Here is a 20805-nt window from a genome sequence, read left to right as displayed (position 1 = left end):
ACCAGGAGATTTTAATCAGTGACTAAAACACACTGCATTTCTTATTCTAAGAGTTTCTATACATAGAATATGCAGTTTGTTTTCCAGTAAATTAAAATATTGAAAAATCGTTCCCCTTCTAATCCAAAATGTTACTCATCTATTATGTAGATTAATTACGCTATATTTTAAGCATTTTATTCAATAATTTTTGATTGTCATAACCTGCACCCAATTAAACCCAACACTCAGGTTTTCAAAAATGTTTAATATTGCACAGTACTTTAGAACAAAAAACAGAATTGTTGCAGAATTGCTGGACAATTAACTGAGGAGTTAAGGAAGCCTTGATTTCTGTAATGGCATTGTTGGCTTTCCTCTTTCAGCATAGATTTACTATGATTTTGGTCAGGTCAGATTGGTGCCTAACCAAGTACAGATACATGGTCATTACACCAGGAGTTGGTAGTTTAGCATAATGAGCAGACTTGTGCCAATCTCTGCTAGCAAATGAAATACGCATCAATGATTTTTGTCAGCAGAGGGCAGCAAGAATATCTAAAATTTCCTTTCATCCCCGAATTTGAACATTTCTCTCTTAATATAAAGCAACGAGGCTTCCATGTCCCCAAATTATGTATCCAAACTATCTTGATTTTCATATGAAATTAATTTCTTAATTAGTTTTCTTGAATTTGAAAATAGGACTTTGGGCCACTCAGCAGCAGTCAAGACTTGCTGTCCTCATGTCAAAAAAGTTCAAATTAAAAATGACTTAGATTAGACTGTTCAATTTTAACTTTTGTTGTAAGGTTGTTCAACGTACACATGATTAAGGTCTTGATCCTACAGAAACCCTCAGGTGACATGTAAAAGCTGGATTCAAACACAAAGAGACTGCAACCAATCAGTATGCGGGGTCAAGCTCCCCGCTCTGCTTTTATCCAATGAAATCGTAGCTTGGAGAAAGGAAGTCAATGTTACCGTGGCAACGGGAGTTTGATTATACAGTTCGCCGTGGAAGATTTATCTTCAATTTTTGTCGTTAGACGGGGCCTAATCTCACATTTATCGCAAACAGAGATATTGTTTATCGTCGGTTGTTTTATGTTGTTCATTCTGTGTCTTTATAGTTAGTTTGTGCTCACTGACGGAGACAGATGGCGGCTGATTTAATCGTGTTAGTCAATTAGCTTGCTAGCTAACGTTAGCACGTCGAGCTAATCTCTTCGCTGAAAGTAGTCCCAACCTTGAATGGCTTCTTCGTTCTCTTTTTATTCATCTTGAAAGAAGCAATCTGAACAACCTTTAGGAATCAAGCAGACAGTTTTCTTGGTCGAAAAACATAGCTGGGATATTATCTAAACGACTTTGAAATTAAAAGAAGATGGAGCTCCACCTACATAGACTCGATTATACTCAGGTAACACCATTTAATAGTCGCTGTTTTTGCCTTTCTAGATTTAGAGTAGTTTTAGTTGCTGCTGAACTAAAATTAATCAATGTTATGTTACATGTCTGCTCTAGGTTGGTGTGACATCCCAGAAAACTATGAGGTTACTTCCAGCGTTGGGAAAAAAATCAACCCAAAAGGTATTATTACCGAACACCACTGTCACATGTAATTAGAAACCTTTAAAAACAATTTCCCTTTAAATGTGACCAAATTTTAATACATTTAGTTAGTTAAATCTTATATTATTATTGTTACTTTTTATTAAATAAATTTATTTGGACTTTGGCAGTTTTCTTACTTTCGGTCTGTGGAGTTTTGTAAGTCAAGTTGTGTCTCCTGTGAATAAAAGTGACACTGATCTCTTTAAAATGTTGCCAAATGTAAACTATTAATACAGAGAAGTAATTAACATGATCCCTTATTTCTTGAAGAAAATAAATTCCATAAGGAGTAAGGAAAATACAGCACACTTAACACGCGACCTGAAACATGCGTTATAACGTTTGAGGTTAATAAATTTGCTGTATGACAGATTTTCTGATAATAGTCCTTTTTCTGACCACCTCTTTAGTCTTTTCTGGTCTGACATCTTTGCTATTTTTAACAGACTTATCAAAGGTAATATGAACAAATTGTGTTTTTGTTGGACAGGCTACTTGTAACAGACTCTGAAGATTCAAGTTTTCTGTTTTCTGTAAATGACGGACACATCCCTCTTGATTTTAGCCAAATTTTATGTCTGAACCATTTTCCAAATCACACAAAGAAGGAGGATGACTTCAGTTATGATATACAGTATATCTTCTGTTTATGCAGAAGAGAAAGACATGGTTCAATTAGTGTAAATATGCATTGTATCAATCTGTGCACCCTCACTGGGAATTGTTCATCTGAAGGGCAGCCTGGGGGAGGAATTTATCTCTGACAGCGCTTTGTTACGCTGTCGTGTCCAGGATGTGTGGGCTCTTCTTAGGTAAATGTTAAGTGACTTGACTAACAAATTCTCTCAAACAAAAATAATTTTTATTATGCTGTTTTATGCTTTCTATCAACTTTAGTAGCCTCAGCTCAACATTTAGTCAGTCTTTATGACTGAAAATTTGGTTTGTTGAGATGGACTCAAATAAAAGAGTTCATGTTTTTGGTCTGGTTGGTGTCTTGTTCTTTTTCAGGTTGCCATAGCTGATCATGATGGTGTAGTTACATGCTTTGGGATGAAGAAGGGAGAAGCAGTGGTGAGCTTATCTTTTATATAATCCAGCTGTTGTTGCATTCTGAAGAGACATTTTTTACTGTAAAGACATATGACTGTCTGTTTTAGCCTGTGTTTAAAACACTCCCTGGAGCAAAGGTAGCCAGAATGGACCTTGGAGGTGCAGAGGGAACTCCCCAGGAGAAGATCTTTGTCTGTTCTGGTTCTCAGGTTCGAGGATTCACTAAGAAAGGAAAACAGTTCCTCACCTTTGAGGCCAACCTCACGGAGAGCATTAATGCCTTGTAGGAACCTCCTCCTTTTATTGCTTCTTATTCTGTTTGCCTGACTTTTATAGTATGTTGTGATTTTAACCTATGTGAATGATAATGACAATGTTTTTTCCTAGGCATGTCTCAGGAGCTGACCTTTTTGTCTGTGCAAGTTACATCTACAACCACTACTGTGACTGCAAGGACCAAGACTACTTCCTTTCTGGAGACAAAATTAATGACATTACATGTATGTCCTCAGAAAAGCTTCCTCACCTCATCCCTGTGTTAGCTTGCCAAGATCGAGTTCTCAGAGTCTTACAGGTAACTCGAACTTACAGTTAAGTACAAAATTGTTTAACTGGATGCTTTCATGTTGTCATACCTGTGGCTAATCTAGAGTTTAAATTATTTTCATTCAAATAACTGATCAGTTTTAAACTCTTTTGCTCTATCCATTGGCTGTTCCATCACTCTAATGAGGTCTCTCTTCAGTGATTTACTCTAACTCTATCTTCAGGGATCTGAACTATCTTATGATATTGAAGTTCCCGGCCCTCCATCTGTTCTGGAACTTTTTAATAAAGATGGAGGCAAGTCAGCTTCTTGTCTTTAGTTTATTTAAATTATAAATTCTCCCACAGTTTCACTTGAACACTTCGTGTTTTCCTTCAGGAGAGGAAGTCCTGTATGGAACCACTGATGGAAAAATTGGACTGGTTCAGATTGGTGACTGTGATGCTGCAACCAAATGGGAGATTGGAAATGAAAAAAGGAAAGGAGGTATAGTTCAAAATAGAGCTGATCAAAAGTTAAACATACACTAATTATTGGCATAATAGCAATATTAATTTAGGATTTTTAATTATTTATTTTAACTGTTCATTTTCCATGCAGCTTCAGTAAGTTTTGAAAACAAGAATTAGGTGAAGTAGTTTGTATTTATTGTGAATTTTCTTTAATCCACAAATGTTTAAAGTTACACATACAAGCACAGTGTGTGAGAAAGTGTGTCCAAACTTTTGGTCTGTACTGTATATATACACATTTCCTGTAATTTTTGGTTAAGTCTCCCTTAGCATGTTTTTTCCAGTCAACAATAAGCTTGTAGCATAACTTTTTCCAGATAATTAATTCACCATCCTTCTTGGGAGAAATAGCAAGCCTTGTATCAGCTTTTAAACAGAGCCAGTACATTTTTAATATGGTTGAATCTTAATGCTTTCCTGCTTCATTTATTCTAAAATCAGTTTTGATGTGTTTGGTTTTAGGATGTTTAGGAACAACTAGGAAGCATGAAGGCTCAAGACTTCCATGAACTATAAGCGGTTGGCATAATAGTGCAGCAAAACCTTCAAACATAACACTGTACCAGCTTCCAGGCATGGTGATGGTAGCATCATGCTGAGGGTGTTTTTTTTCAGCCCACTATTGGTAAAATGCGCAATAATACATGCAAAAATACGTTAAATCTGAGTCTGTGCCAGACAGACAAACAGTTTAAATACTCAAATCTAAACGATGCCATTCTAACAAGGAGGGTGGTCAAATATGCATGTGAATGCATATATATATTAATGGGGATGTGGGAGTTCAGTTCAAAGGCTGTCTGTATTTGAACTTTGTGTGGATTATGGGAAATTTACAATAAATTGAAACTAGTTCACCCAGATTTTGTTTTTCAGTTTAATTTTCCAAATTAATATATAAGGCAATTATTAGTGTGTGTAGACTTCTAAACTGAACTATGATATCGTGCACAATGTTTTATTAAGTATTTCGTTTTAAAAAATTCACGGCATGACCCATTGTGTCTTGAGTTTTGGTCTCAAAGCACCAAAACTCTTTTCTTTCTTCCATCAGGAATTCTTTGCATTGACACTTATGACATCATTGGCGATGGTGTGAATGACATCCTGGTGGGCAGGGACGATGGGACAGTTGAAGTCTATGGTTTTGACAGCTCCAGAGAGCCTACGTTACGCTTTGAACATGTGAGATTTTGTTTGGCATGACGGAAATGTCTTTACCCGTTCTAGTTTGATTTTCTTCATTAATAGTGGCAAACAGTTATCACAATTAAAAGCTGCTTGACCACATTATCGGTCAGGTGGCCTGCATGTTGCCAATATGTTTTAAGTTTAGTTTTCAATCCTAAAGCTGTTTATGACCTTTGGATTAATGCATACATTCACTCCCAGTATAATGTCCCGTCATGTATGCTTGCAGGGAAACACTATAAAAACTTGCCAGTCCAGCCTATATTTATGAGCTGATTGCCTCCACGGGCATACTTTAACTTTGCTTTAAAATGCTGGCTGATTTTTTAATTAAAGATGAAATTTCTTCTCCTTTCAGGTGTTGACAGAGAGTGTGACCTCCATCCAAGGGGGCTGTGTGGGGAAAGAGTCGTATGATGAGGTCTTAACTGCCACCTATACAGGTTAAGAGATGTGATTTACCTTTAGAAATTAAAGAAATTATAAAAATGGTCTCAAACTTAGATTTTTCTAATAGTTGTATCCTTGAATGCGGATTATATCTTCAGGATGGGTGACTGGGCTGACCTCTGAACCCCAGAGGGCCGAGGCTGTACAAGGAGACGAAGTCAGATTGAGCAAGGAGACCCAGTCTAAAATAGAAGCACTCAGGTATGAGCACAATTATCCATTTGTCTGAGCTTCTCATTTTACCTTCTGCGTTCCAATTAAATTTGGGTTTTCGGCATAAATTTGTTTCTGAGTCATATCGTTGCCTTTTAGTGCAGAGCTCGAGCAGCTGCAGGTTAAAGTTCTTCAGGGGCGTGAGCAATACCAACAGTCCAGTCAGTCCAGCACAGCCGTCTCTGCTGTGCCTGTTTTCAGCATCAATGACAAGTTCACGCTCTGCCAGGATGACGCCAGCTACAGTCTCACTCTGGAAGTGCCGACGGCCATCGATAACCTACTCTTGCAGGCATCCTCTTGCAGGCATCAGCAGTTATTTGCTGCTGATATAAATAACATTCTTTATTTTTAATCGTATTATCTAAGAAGCAGACTATAACTTCAATCTTTTTATTTTCTCAGAGTGATGTCCCCATAGACCTGCTGGATGTAGATAAGAACTCAGCCGTTGTCAGTTTCAGTGAATGCGACTCACAGGTGAGCTGTCTAAATCAGTCTGTATACATTAAGCCTGGATAAAGCATAAACCTGCTGTGCTCTTACAGCCCTGACTGAATATGTGTTTCCAGCAACCTAATGGAAACTTCCTCCTGGCCACATACAGATGTCAAGCTAATACAACCAGACTTGAGCTTAAGGTAACTATTAAATTAACTCCGAGTGAAGGCATGTAGGGTTTTCTTTATTACAACTCACCGCTAATGGAGCTCTTAGGTTTGTACAATGGTTTGCAAAGGTATTATTAACCCTTAAACCTTCCTATATTTTTTTTTTTTTTTTTTAACATTGCAGTACCACACTATTGTAGGCTAACACAAAGCGGTGCATGATTGTGACATGGAAAGAAGCTTATGCAGTTTTTTTTAACAAATAAAAACCAGAAATGGACAAAGAGTGATGTGCATCTATATTAAACCCTTCTGGGTCAAAATTTTGTAGAATATCTGGTCACTGCCATTACAGCTGTAGATCTTTAACAGCCTTTCTCATCTACACACTGATGTTTTTCCCCATTCTTCTTTGTGAAAACAATTCAGGCTCAGTTAAATTGGTTAGAGAGCATCTGTGAACATCTACTTGAAAGTCTTTCCACAGATTCTCAGTTTGATTTCCATGATGCTGTTTGTTCACTAATGAGCGCTAACAAACCTTAGGGGTTTCACAGAACAGCATGAATTTTGATAAGATTAAATTAAGGCTGAATACATATTTTTATTAGTTAAAATGTAAGAAAATAGGTATCATTTTTCTTGTCCTTCACATTTATGGAGTACTTTTGCTTGGGTCATGAAAAATTCTAATTAAATACACTGAAGTTTATGGTTATAACCCAACAAAATATGAAAAAGCTTAAAGGTGTAGGAACACTTTTGCAACACATTGTGCAACTATAGTTGGTATTTTACTTTCTGTTGTATCACTGCTTGGTTAATTCTTCAAATGTGAAGTCTCTGCAGTGTCGGAGCTATTTCTCCCTTTTCACTTAAATCTTAGAATTTAGATTATTTAGTTGATTTTTATTTTTTGCTTATTTTCTAGTTGATTTATAATTAGATTTTTTGTTTAATTTGTTATTTAAAATTGGTTAGTAATTCACTTAATTAGTTAATTAATTTCAGTTTGGGATGTGGGTGTTTCACGGTATAAATAGGTAGGTCTTAGGTAGCTGATTATGCATGTGTGTGGTCTGATGGGTTTTTTTACCAGTCAGCCAGTTTGTCATCAGTTGTCAGTCTGCCAGTCAATCAGTCAAAGAACAGGGGCAGGAATCAGAGCAGGAGAAGTAGCAGAATCCTGTGAAGACTGTAACTTGTTTTGTCTGAACAGTGGAATAAAACAAACAAAGAACTGCATTTTGACTCTTTTTGATCTTTTGGACTGCGTAAGCCAGAATACACGGTGCATCAGGTGACTATTGGAGTTGAATTCACCTTTTGCTTTAATCACCTTTAAGTTGAATTTGAGTTTTGGACAAATAGTCACTACAGTGCAGGTTTATATGAATGCTGGGGAAAAATGACTACCCTGTCTACTTGATGAGCTTAAATCTTGTTCTGTATAAGATGTGGCAAATAAATAATCAGTTTTATCCACAACCAGGTGAGATCCATTGAGGGACAGTATGGGACCCTGCAGGCTTACATTACACCCAGGCTGCAGCCTAAGACCTGCCAGGTTCGACAGTATCAGATCAAACCGCTTTCTCTACACCAGCGGACACACAGCATAGACCCAGACAGGTAAGGGCTTCATGTAAGCATCAAATAACAATTTGACTGCTTGAATATAAAAAAGCTGGTATACAGTAATGAGTAGACATTTAGTTAGAAGTCAACTTCCAGTTATATCAACTACATTGTAGATGATCTCTGTCCATTTCTGTTTCAGGCCAATGAACCAACTCAGTCTGGTGGGGCAGTTCAGTTTTGCTGAAATTCATTCCTGGGTGGTTTTCTGTTTGCCAGAGGTGCCTGAAAAAACGCCTGCAGGGGAGAGTGTGACCTTCTACTTCCACAACACGTTCCTCGGCACACAGATTGAAGCCACATACTGGTAAACTCGGGAACATACTAAAAACAACTTTAGTTTTGTTCAGGAGTGTCATATCAAATATCCTCAAAAGACCAGTTGTCACAGAATATATTTATAAAACCCATTAGCAAATGTTAAAATATTAATAAAAAGCTCTCTCTCTGCATTCTAAGAGTACTTTTTGAAATTGAATAATAATGAACATCTTTTCACTTTGGCACTTTGCAGAGAAAAGTGCTTTGATTTGACTGATAAAATAATATCTAAGCTCACAACTGTTATCTTAAAAGTTCTGTTCATGTGGTCTCTGAGGCTTAGAGGACAACATAAAACCTTGTTTAGTTGCACATTTTAAAAATGTACAACTAAATTTGAAATTTTCTCCTGGGTTTTACAATTTCTTTTAGGTATGTTTTTTCAATTGTCTGATTTATCTTTCAGCAAAGGGGAGGGTCACTTTAAGTCAGACAACATTTCTACCATCTCTATCCTCAGAGATGTTCTCTCTAAAGAGGCGACCAAAAAGAAAATAAATCTAAATATTTCATACGGTAGGTCTACTGCGTATCTCTGAATTTTACACTGATGTGGTTTTGCTTTGATTTATACAGGAGAAAAGAAACCCATTTGTTGTGTATCTTCTAGATATAAATGACGACTCAGTCAGTCATACTCTCCGGATGATCCATCCAAAACTGGAGTACCAGCTACTGTTGGCAAAGAAAGTTCAGCTTATCGATGCTCTCAAAGTAAGTTTTGGTTAAATGGGAACACATTGTGTCAGGGCTCATGCATAACCTGGTTCTCCTTCCTTTCTTCTATAATCGTAAGGAGCTCCAGGTACATGAGGGGAATGCTGATTTCCTAATACCAGAGTACCGCAGCATCTTGGACGAGTCTGCCAATCTTCTGGAGGAGTACAAGAAGCAGCCAGCACACCTTGATAGGCTCTATGGTAAAGTCTAGGAGTCACTATGAAACTGATTTTTAAGGAAATTTGAATGTTGTAAGTCATTTGGATTGGAGTAACCTGATCTGTGCTTATCTTTCTTGCAGGGATGATCACTGATCTTCTTATTGACAAATTCAAGTTCAAGGGCAAGAATGTGAGAACAAAAGTGTCATCAATGCTGCAGATACTTGACCATTATGACTTAAATTCACTGTTAGACTTTTTCAGTGAACCATGAAGTCAAACAAACCAGAAATTTATATTTTTCTGTTTTATCTCTGGGCTGCTTTGTCCTGTAATCACATCACAGAATGGTAATTATCCAACACTGATGTTTATGTTGTTTCAAATTATGGTATTTTATTGTATTTAGAAACTATTTATAAATATAATATTAATATTGCAGAATAATAAAATATTCAATCTTTTGATATTGCTTAAATAATAATGTATGTTTAATTGAATAATGGCTGTCTTTTAATTGAGGCTAAATGAAAATGTTACAAAAATCCTTGAATTCAGTTTTACCATTTATAGAGAATTTGCTTTTGAAATGTTTCCAAAACATCAGATCTGACATGAATATTGTTTTTGGGGACAGATTTAATCAGTCCCCATACTGATTAAATCTATCTACATATTTAATCAGGGGGACTGATTTAATCTATCTACAGACCTATGGCCACTGTCCCTTGGACTAAGTTTTTCTGACTCATTTCATTTATAATGAAATAACAAACATTTCCCATAACAGCTATTTGTGTGTGTGTGTGTGTGTATATATATATACATATATATATTTGGGGGTTGAGAAAAACTCTAATAAAAAACCCCATTTAAAAGCAAAACGGATGGTTCAGTCTTGACAATTTAAATAACCAGTGTAACGTAGAGCAAATCCACAACAAAGGTGCAATTTCTTAAGAAATGTTTAATTAAATTAGTTAAATACTATCTGGTCACATGAACAGCCGGAGAAATTGCCAATAGGTTGAAAGTTTTTTTAAATTTAAATAATTGCAATAACCATAAGGATAACATCAAACTCTATTTCCATTATGGGAGAATTGGAGGTGGTGGAAGAGAAAACTGATCTCGGTGTTCACCTGGACAACAGACTGGACCGTAAAGCTGCCTACAAGAAAGGACAGACTGATTGTACTTCTTCAGGAAGATGAAATCCTTCAGTGTTTGAAAAAAGAGCTGCATATCTTATATAAATCTATTATGGAGAGTATAAAATCTCTCCTATTCTTATATGTTGGGGTATCAGATGGGGACTCAAGAAGGCTTGGCAAGGTGATAAAGAAGATAAAGGGACTATTGAACCTCTGGAAATGATGGCGCTAAGAAGAATTCTTGAGAAAATTACAGACAATAATGACCTTCCTCTTCATGAGACTGTCATACAACAGTAAAATGTCTTCAGTCAGAGGTTTTCTTCATCACTGGTGTAATACATCGCCACCAGTTTCTACAACTCTTTGAAAGTAACTTGAGTAAAATGAGTTACAACATATATATATATATATATATATATATATATATATATATATATATATATATATATATATATATATATAAGATATATACACACTAATCTTGTGTATATATCTTATATACACAAGATTAGTGTATTCTTGTGTACACTAATATACACAAGAATATTAGTGTATATATATATATATATATATATATATATATATATATATATATATATATATATATATATATATATATATATATACACTAATATTCTTGTTTTCTAACACTGACAAAAGTTAATGAACATATATACAGTTGAAATCATTCAGTTTCAAATTAAATGATGTATGAACCTCCGATAGTATTGACTTTACAAATTGTTTCTGTCAAATGATTTTTTTTTTCAGCAATGCAAGTCTTTTATTTTCAGGCAGACTAAAACTCTTTAAACTTTTCAGGAAACGTAAAATCCTAAATGTTTAACAGCATCTCAAGTAAAATACAGCTGTTTGTGTGTGTTTTCTGAACTGAAACAGTCGTTAAAGCCATGTAACGTTTCTCTTGAGGGTGATCTTTGTTTCAAACCGGTTTTGAATTTGCAATCAAAGCAATATTGCACTGTCTCGGCCGCCGTAGAAGTACAACGTGAATCGCTCTTTCTCTTCTGATTGGTCCGTTTCAATCATCGCGGGCTACTTGAACTGGGACAATCTTGCGTCCCCTTCATGCTTATCTGTAAATAGATCTGAGCGCAGCTGCTTTTTCTGCAGGTTGGTACAACTTTCAGACCGCTTAAAATGACAACTTAGCGCAGTTTTTTTTTCTTTAGCAAGGCTCCTGCCGTATATGCGCTTTCTGTTTTTGTTTGTTTTGCTTTTAGCGCCTCAGTTCTAAGTGTAGTTGCCATCTCAACAGTTAAGTTTTGATTAGAAACGACTGTTTAGTCTCTACAGTAACTGCTCGTACACGATTTCTTGTCACTGAAAGATCAACGCGATTTATCTGAGCAGTTTTAACAGAAGAGTATCAGTTTTTTGGGGGTGCTGTTTGAGGGGGAAACATGGCAGCAGCTAACAGACGAGGAAGCGCGGCTAGCGAGAATCACAACCAGGAGAACATGCTAACACGGCTCAGAGGCTCACTCAAACACAGAGCTGCAGCCAACGACAACCTGGAAAATCTTCCTCCGAAGCAAGCTGCCAACAGAACCGTCCTGGGAGCCCTGCAGAACAACCACAGGAGCAAAGTCCAGAACCAGCGCGGCGTAAAGCAGGTAACAGTGCTGTAAACCGGCCCGTGTGGTTAGCTAAAGCTAATAGCTGCTTGCATGCTCTGAATACAGTAAAACTTAAAATTCCTACAAGTCTTCAAAGAATCGCATGCAGATGAAGTGGCTCCTGTTGGACTGCCTTAATCGATCCATATTTAAGGTTCAATTTAGCCTTGGCTTTCATTTGGCCTAGTTGTCCGCCATTTTTATGTCACCAAGCATAACAGTTTTCCTCGTCTTGGAGCCAGTTAAAGCAGTATACATTTCCCAGAGCTTGCTCCCGCCATCAGTAACTAAATAAATTTGTAAAATGCAACATCATTATAAATTCTAATGCTTTTCTCGTGTTCAGTCCGAGGAGTTTCCTGATTCAGTCGTTGTTGTTCCAGGAATCATCGCAGCCTTTCTTCTGCAAAACTGAAGATGTTGCAAGGAGCAACATTGAGAAGCCACCTACCAGGCAACCTGCTTTCCAGATCCACGTGGATGAGCCTGATAAAGCTCCAACCAAGGGGGCTGAAGCCATCAAGTTGAAACCCACTGTGGAAGAATCTCCCCTCACCATCAGCAATGCTGTGGCACGACTCCGCCAGCCTCTGGCCACAATCGACATCCCATCATCAATGGATGTTAGCTTTGGTGGGTTTGAAATTTCTTAATTTTTCAACGGTTGGGTCTTCGGAACATTCAAATTGGTTTCTTTCCCCAGATTCTCCCATGGACATGTCTGTGGTTGATGGGGACGAAAAGTCAGTCAATGTGAACGAAGTTCCAGAATATGCAGCTGAAATCCACACATACCTTAGAGAAATGGAGGTAAGAAACGGCTACTATTTGGATGCTAGTGTATTTGAACTTAAACCAAAGTGCATATTTGTCCTGTAGGTGAAAACCAGACCTAAAGCAGGGTACATGAAGAAGCAGCCAGACATCACAAACAGCATGAGAGCCATCCTAGTGGACTGGCTGGTTGAGGTCGGAGAAGAGTACAAGCTTCAGAATGAGACACTCTATCTGGCTGTCAACTACATCGATCGCTTCCTCTCCTCCATGTCTGTCCTGAGGGGCAAACTTCAGCTCGTTGGGACTGCTGCCATGCTGCTGGCTTCGTATGTACCCATTTACGACCTCTCTTTATCCAACAAGGTGCACTTCTGTCCCGGTGTAAAAGTGATTGTTTAATACAGGAAATTTGAAGAGATCTACCCTCCTGAGGTGGCTGAGTTCGTTTATATCACAGATGACACCTACACAAAGAAGCAAGTGTTGCGAATGGAGCATCTGGTGCTTAAAGTGCTCTCCTTTGATCTGGCTGCTCCAACAATAAGCCAGTTTCTCACACAATACTTCTACCATCATGCTGTTACCAAGCAGGTGGAAAGCCTGGCCATGGTGAGTATCAGAAGTTATTCACCTAAGCCTAAACCAGTTCTTCTCAAATCCAGTCCTTGGGCTCCCCTGCTCTGCATGTTTTAGATGTGCCTTTATTCCAGAACAGCCAATACAAATGATTGCATCACCATCAAGTACTGCAGAAGCCTGTTAATCACCAAAATATTCAATCCATATGTGGCAGAAGGGAAATGCCTAAAACATGCAGGGCAGGGGTGCGGGAGGACTGGAATTGCGAAACATTGGCCTAAACTGGCTCTACAGGCATATTTAACTCGTAAAACTGCATTTGTTCCTAGTACCTTGGGGAGCTCAGCCTTGTCGACTCGGATCCCTTCTTGAAATACTTGCCATCACAGATGGCTGCTGCTGCTTACGTCCTGGCCAACAATACGGTGACTGGCAGCTCATGGGTAAGTCCCAAAAAAGGTTTTATAGCCCTTTAGAGCTATAAAACTTGTTTTTTTTTATTTATTCCCCTCCTTGTTCAAAGTAAACATATCTAGCGATGTTCCACTTAATCTTACAGATTGAACAATTCACTGCCAAATTCCCTTAACATGGATGCATTTTCCTAGTCTTGGGATGAGATCTTAATTAGAACATATTGGCTTTTTCTGGTTTGGATCAGACTGAACCACGTTCTGTACTTGAACATGCTTTTCTGTTGCATGGATTCTTGCAGTAGGCTGTAAGTGACATTTATTTCCCTCCTCAGCCAAAGTCTCTGGTAGAGATGAGTGGTTACACCCTGGAGGATCTTATGCCATGCGTTGAGGATCTCCACCGAATCCATGTTGGTGCTGCACAGCATGCCCAGCAGTCCGTCCGGGAAAAGTATAAGGGCTCAAAGTAAGCGGTTGGCATTAATCTCAAAACTTGATTCTGTGACTTGACACTGTTAATCTTTTTTTTTTTTTTTGTTTTCCAGATACCTTGAAGTCTCCAGTATCAGTCCACCAACCAAACTGATGTTGAACTGACTTCTTCCTCTAATGTAGAGGCATACCTCCAGTCACTTTTATTTTTTATTATTTTTTTTTTTGTAAATGATGTGCAACATTTTCTATTACGCCCTGCTCTTTTTGGAGTAGTGCTAGATATTTTAGAGGTTTTAATATTTTTTTAATACTCTGAATCCCAATGTTCATGCCACATGTCAGTTTTTGGCTAATCAAGAAGTTTTAATGTGTATTTCCAATAAGACAAAATGGTGAAGTTTAAAACACTGTTAATGCTACTTTGGCCTTCAGTGTTAAAATACTGGGCCGTGCAATGTACCAGAACCCAGACTGTTTTTCTTTTCTAAGCAGTTGCTACATTCTACAGTTTTCTAAGGTGTAAAGCATTTGACCTCATGGGATACAGATTAAAGTGTTTGTCTCTTAATGAGTCATCTCTCATTGCAACAGTGTCTTAAAATGGCAGCATTTTTGTGGCATCCTATGACATGTAAAATATGGCTCTTGTAAATAAAACCCGTTTAAGCTATGTATGACCTGTTTGAAGCATCTTTATAGTGTTGACCTCATGGGGGCAGCAGAGGATACATTTAGGTCTTGAATTACATGACTAGATATGAAACTACCTACAGCCATGAAACTGGAAAGACTTAAGTCTGTCCTAGTGGTCGGGTTAATGACTCTATGAAATTAATGTAACGTACTGGCTTGTGGACTCAGTATTGAGCCCAACAGAGCTTGATTTTAACTGGAAAGTAAAATGAAACTAAGACCCGATTTTGTTTTGCAAGTAAAACGAGCCATACAATTAAAGGGAGATGTAGTGCATTTCAATATCAGTCAAATCAAAAATGTGCCAATGGTACATATTCAATATCTGACAATATAGGAGTCCTCCAACCCTGTCTTGCATTGTCCTTCAGCCAATTCACTGTTTGTGAATTGGCTGAAGGACAGTGCTTGTACTAGTTTTCATAAGAGAAAGTGAGCTGACAAAACTGCTAGCAAGACAGCGGTCTGCATCAAGAATGTTTCAGTTAAATGAAATCACAGAAACAAAATGAACTGTTCCAATTTTTCTGTAATGGAAAGGTAAGCGTACCAAGCAAAAATTTATATTTGAGAACCATTTGGTTGGAAGGTTTTGTAAGTGACCAACTAGCAGAACCTGATTTTTTCTTCCTTTTTTTTGTTTCCTGACTGATCTGTTGCCACATTTCTCTACAACAGCTTCCCTACAATCACAGTGATTCCGGTCCAATGCTGGTCTCTTGATGTCAAGTCATTTTTAAAAATGTTGGCCAGTAAAATAACTATTTTATCACTTATGCTATTGGTTGCTGAAAGTGAAAGTGCTCAATCATTTTCCATAACTTTTTTTTATTATAGTAATTGAATGATTTTTTTTCTTTTCATGTTTAATATCAAGATAAATAAAATATTACATCAAATTTAAAAAACAACTTTTTTTGGGTCGTGCTAATTCAGAAGGAGCTATAGCGCGCCCCCTGCCGCCCTGACTGGCACCACCACTGTTTGGGAGCACCATACGAAGAGCAATGACGTCTTAGATCCACATCCACTAATAAAACACAAAGCTTTGTAGCATACAAAATCCAGCCTCTTTACAAACAGGCCAGCTTAACCACAGAAGGCAAAACAGCTTCCAAGTGTTTATTTCATTTAAAAGATGAAGCAAGATATACTGTAGAAAAATCTTCTAAGCCTTTGAGCAGGAAAATTCAAGTGACGGTGACTTAAAAAAACACCAAAAACTTAAGTTTCTTTTTTTTGTTACATATTTTAAGGTGGTTTTTAAATAACTAATTCCCATAAAGATGCCAATTTGTTTTTTTTTTTCAGGATAAATGTTATACTTTAAAGGAATATTTGATATTTCAGGTGGAAAGCAAATATCAAGAAGTTTAAATTTAAAAAAAATCTCAGGCTGTTCATCATGATCTTCCCAGTTGCAAATCTAATTACTCTAGGCTGGAATCTGATTTAAAAAATGTGGTCTGCCTTTTTCTGTCTCCCATTCAGTGACTTCCTCTCTGAAAGGGAGCTAAAGGCAGCCAATGGCATTGAATTCACCTCACTCTCTCACCCTCCTGATAAATAGGGAGGCTGGCTTTATGCACAGCATCTAACAGAGGGGAAGCAGAGCCCAGCTGCAGAGAGGATTCTTATCTTGCAAGAATGGACAGCTCAAATGCTCTACACTCAACAGGTCTGCTTTACAAGCATGATACTGACTGACTGGGATACAGCCATAAAAAGGATTGGATTATTCCAAACTATGAGGTACTTTTCCTGAACAATGGCTACAACACAGCATCTGAGGAGACCCAAGTGAGGCTGAAGACCTGGTTCTGAAAGTGGAGAGCTAGGGCAGGTTGTAGCCAGAAACCAATGCCTGCGCCCAGAACATTTCTGGTGGCATCCACCTCGCTGCCCCTGTCGCTGGGATGGGGCTGGAACCTGAGCTTGTACGTGGGGATGCTCTTTGGGCTCCTGTTGCTGATGCTGCTGCTCCTCTGGATGCTCTTTAAGCAGCTCGGGAACTCGGTGGGGAAATCAATGCTGCAGCCCGCTCGCTCTTTCAGACAGACTTGCACTGATCAAAGGTTGCAGCGAGTGTTGTGAAAGATGTGATAAAAATCTGCCAAAAACTGTGCCAGGACTTGGATTTGTTGTAGAGCTTGAAGGTGCCTTTTCAGACTCATGTTTAAGGATACTGATTTGCTCTTAAACACTGCTGTTGCCTCACAAAATAAAAGAAGATGTTATTTAGAAACCCTTTTGTGTATTCTTTGACAGTTTCAGGTTTACCCTTTTCAGACATATGTAGAACAGAGTCTTTATTTCATGCTTCTTAGAAATTAAAAATACAGTTGATTTTGTGCTGCAGTTATTCCTTTTCATCTCACCAGTCATCTTAGGCAGCTAAACCTAAACAACTAAATTAGTGAGTAAAAGCACAAGGCAGAATTAAATCTGCATCCCTATTGATGGTGATTAAAAAGAAGCTTTTAGGGGGCAATATGCACTCCTCTCATCTTATTGGTGAAATGCCAGAAGGATATGAAGGAAGTGCTCCACTAGCTATCCTCCACTTCCCTGTCCATGTCCTTGTCCACGCCAGAGAACAGAGCAAATGAGACTCTTGTGGGAAACATAACCTCAACAGCAGGTGCTCACAAGTTTAATGCCGTTTGATCTCCATGCAGGATGCACTAGTGGTTGTTGTGCTGTGCACAGGTGGATCAATTGTTAAAGATGGAAATGTACTCCATTAGTTTAGAGTGGCTTGATAAATGTAGCCATTAATGTGTTTTAGCTTGGGTAATTAGTTAGAGGTGGAAGATGTGTCTTTTATTTTCATGTCTGAGAGGAATCTATAGACTCCTGACCCTCAGGGAGAGAAGTGCCATTATTCTGACAGCTGATTTCCCTTCTGGAACAACATAATTAGTCTAAGATTCACGGTTCATTAATGTGATCTCTCAGGGTTGGAAACATTTCTCAAAGGCTGACATGTTTGCGTTAACTCAGAGTAAGAAAGTCAGTTAATTCAAGGGGTTTAAGCAGTTGTTTAATTCAATGACAGCAATCTTGTAATAATTGCTGACATAAAAGGCAAACATCCAATTCAAAAGCTGGAAAAATAATCCGAATCCCTCATTTCTCAAAGCTCATATATACAGATGTGACAGTTGAGGCAATTTTCTCTTGTGACAGCTGGCAAGAAATCAACGAAGAATATTTCCCCAAACAATTCCTGTAAACATTTTCTCCCAAGGATTTTTTAATAGTCTGTCAGAAAACACATCATCTCACAGCTTTTGTCACACCAGCAACTCTTCAGGGATTCCTCTTAAACAGGTTATTTCAAAAATAACTGCTGTCAGCTTATCTGCTGCCTTCAGCAGACCTGCAGATTAAAGATGTATGGCATGCTTGGATGCATGTTTTCAAACCAGGCTCTCTCACTTCATCTTATCCTCTGATATTATAACTTAACATTTTGATGCTAGATGTTTCATATCTTTTATAATTCAAAGAGCTTAGAAAAATGGAAAGCTAAGATGCTGTGGGACTTTCAGACAGACAGATGACTGTTGGACATTATGTGGGTTAATAAACTGCAGTAGAATAGTAAAAATGTCCCAATTCCAAGTAACACATATAGGACTGTTCAAACATAAGGTAAGGCAAGTAGCCATGCATAGCTAAAAAATATGTTTTTAAAAAAGTTTGTGTGCAAAATACCATTGATTTCAGGTTATCAATAACTTCTGCTAAAACTATATGATTCAACAGTTAAAAACAACCTAGATGAAGAAATTACTTTAGAGATAAAGGAAACACAAAATTATATTCAAAATTATAATACCAATGCTGATGCATAAGCATCACACGTTAGCCATGCAGCTGAATTATTCTTCAAAGGCAGATAAATGTTGCATTTGTAGTTTTTGACCAAAATTACTGCCAGTTTCAAAATAAGAGAGAACACAGGACAAATTATTAGAAACGTCATTTGAATAATATTAAACATCACATCAGTAACAAGCACTGCAAATAAGCATCGAACACATCAGTATTGCTCTTTCCTAATGTAGTTTAACTGGAGTATTGGCATGAAATTCAAACCAGGCATCTGTAACAACAAAGAGATCAAGCAATTTATTAGAATCAGTTCATAAATTAAATTATGTTCACAAAAGTGGAATGTAGGGTAAAAAATAACTGAACAAATGTGGGTAAGCAGCTAAAAACATTAAGAGAAACTTGAGGGAAAAAAACTGCAATCAGTAATTATTTAGAGAGCAATTCTACCGCCTGTCAGTGCAAATGGCATTGCATGGTTTAATCCTAACAGACGGCTTATAGAAAGGTTTCATGACCAAGGTGTCACACAAGAAGCATCTCAAGACTGGTAAAGTGATGTCTCAGGACCTTTGCAACCTTACTGATGCAAAACATGCTTTCGTGTGTAAGCGTGTTTCTGAAGGTGTGCATCTCCCACTAACCACCACTGGACTCATAATCATAAAGTGGAAAGAAGACTATGTCACCCAAAACCAGCTTCCACTAAGAGATTTCTCACAGTGGAGTTGAAAGAAGAATTTTTAGAGTTATCCAAGTGCCTTGATGTACTTACAAAGAGCTTCAGAAAGAATTAGAAACAGCAGGTAGTTTTTTGTGAAAGCAAATAATGCATTCAGCCACCATGACCTGTATTTCCACTGCCTAAGAAAAACATGTTGGAGCTCAATTATAGAATTAAAGCTAGCTGGGGACCATTTTGTTAAGCCAATAAAATACTTGAAAAATGCAGTCAGGTCAGCTGGGGAAAAAATCTAACTCTTTTTATGCTAACCAGCATGTTTGGATCACAAAATGTATGGACACACCCCTAAAATCACCAACAAAGAAATTTGGTGGCGGGAACATTATGATGTGAGGCTATCTTTTAGCTGTGCAAGCTGATATTTAATTGAGGGATAGTGCATGAAGAAATTTACTTAGATACTGTTGATAATAATTTGGAGCTGAAATATGGGTACATGTTTTAGCTAGTGAATGACCCCAAACACACACCAAAGAAATTTCTCAGTTGGTTTCAGAGAAAGTAAGAGAAGACTCTTGCAAATTCAACCAAATCCAATAACTGCAACATGATCAGGGGACTTCCAGGTAATTCTAAAGCCAAGGAAAGGGGTCAGATTTCCAGTTCATCAAGGTGCTGAACTGGATATCCTGATGTGAGCTTAAGCCCTTTTATCTGACACTTCATGCACAGTTTACATCAGGCAGCTTTTTTCATCCAAGAGGGAAACTTTCCAAAAATAATTAAGAGTATTAAGAGTTTCAGATTGACAAAATGAATTAAAATTAAGAGGCTGATGATGAGAAAAGCTAGTTTTCTGTGAAAAAGTAGTTTATCCGCTATGACTGATAGAAAGAACTCTTTCCACATTGATAGTGGTAACAGTTAAGGGCGTTTGCATGGGTGTGAGGGCTACTTGACCATTAAGAGAGAACCAGGTAATATTCATTGCCATGGAGCCTGCTCTCTGCTCAGAGAAGGTGGCAAACAGAGGCCATAAGTTATAGATGGGGAACCATTTTGACTGATGATGGTGGTTATTGTTTGTCAGTAAACACCGAACAAATGGAGCTGCCTGCAAGCAGCACCTGTAACCCAGCTGTCGAACAGAGAAGCTCTCATGAAAACACTCTAATGTTGTTTTGATACAGAAATGTTAGGAAAGTAAAACCAACCAGAAGGTTTTCAGCTTCTTTCTTTGAATTGTTTCTGAGTAGCTGCTTTTTTCATAAAGTAGAACAAAATTAATTTTGGCTCATGAGAAAAGCACTTGAAAAAGCATTTTAAGAATATCACCTGGGTGATATTATATGAGGGATTCATAAAAAATAATTTTAACAACTTCTGGGAACTGATAATGATCTTTGCTTTGCCTCAAATCTCAGTTAATCACACATTGATTTGTTAGATAGTAAGATTCAAATGTTTCACAAAAATTATTTGATTTAAATTGTGACCCTTTCAAGTCAAAATCTAAATGCAGAACAAAAGAATACATTTTGTCTGAAATCAGTTTAGTTTATTACTGCTT

General features: G+C 37.6%; 2 protein-coding genes across 2 annotated transcripts; both read left to right on the top strand.

The window, feature by feature from the left end:
* The first annotated feature begins 950 nt into the window (after nucleotides 1-950).
* Nucleotides 951-9806, top strand: bbs7 (Bardet-Biedl syndrome 7). Its single transcript, XM_032555030.1, has 19 exons — nucleotides 951-1402; nucleotides 1507-1572; nucleotides 2608-2670; nucleotides 2757-2932; nucleotides 3037-3223; nucleotides 3420-3492; nucleotides 3575-3682; nucleotides 4763-4893; nucleotides 5258-5342; nucleotides 5448-5550; nucleotides 5662-5854; nucleotides 5968-6042; nucleotides 6135-6203; nucleotides 7666-7805; nucleotides 7954-8118; nucleotides 8539-8648; nucleotides 8743-8846; nucleotides 8929-9052; nucleotides 9154-9806. Exons 1-19 carry the CDS (start codon nucleotides 1367-1369, stop codon nucleotides 9285-9287), a joined length of 2142 nt encoding a protein of 713 aa, XP_032410921.1. The 5' UTR covers nucleotides 951-1366; the 3' UTR covers nucleotides 9288-9806.
* Nucleotides 9807-11209: 1403 nt separating this feature from the next.
* ccna2 (cyclin A2) lies at nucleotides 11210-14689 on the top strand. The gene is made up of 8 exons (XM_032555698.1): nucleotides 11210-11807; nucleotides 12194-12443; nucleotides 12514-12620; nucleotides 12690-12913; nucleotides 12992-13196; nucleotides 13496-13609; nucleotides 13915-14048; nucleotides 14128-14689. The coding sequence occupies exons 1-8, from the start codon at nucleotides 11595-11597 to the stop codon at nucleotides 14177-14179; spliced, it is 1299 nt and encodes a 432-aa protein (XP_032411589.1). The 5' UTR covers nucleotides 11210-11594; the 3' UTR covers nucleotides 14180-14689.
* The last annotated feature ends 6116 nt before the right edge of the window (nucleotides 14690-20805 follow it).

Source organism: Xiphophorus hellerii, chromosome 23, assembly GCF_003331165.1.
Source record: "Xiphophorus hellerii strain 12219 chromosome 23, Xiphophorus_hellerii-4.1, whole genome shotgun sequence".
In the NCBI taxonomy this organism is placed as follows: domain Eukaryota; kingdom Metazoa; phylum Chordata; class Actinopteri; order Cyprinodontiformes; family Poeciliidae; genus Xiphophorus; species Xiphophorus hellerii.
This window is presented reverse-complemented; position numbering and strand designations above follow the sequence as displayed.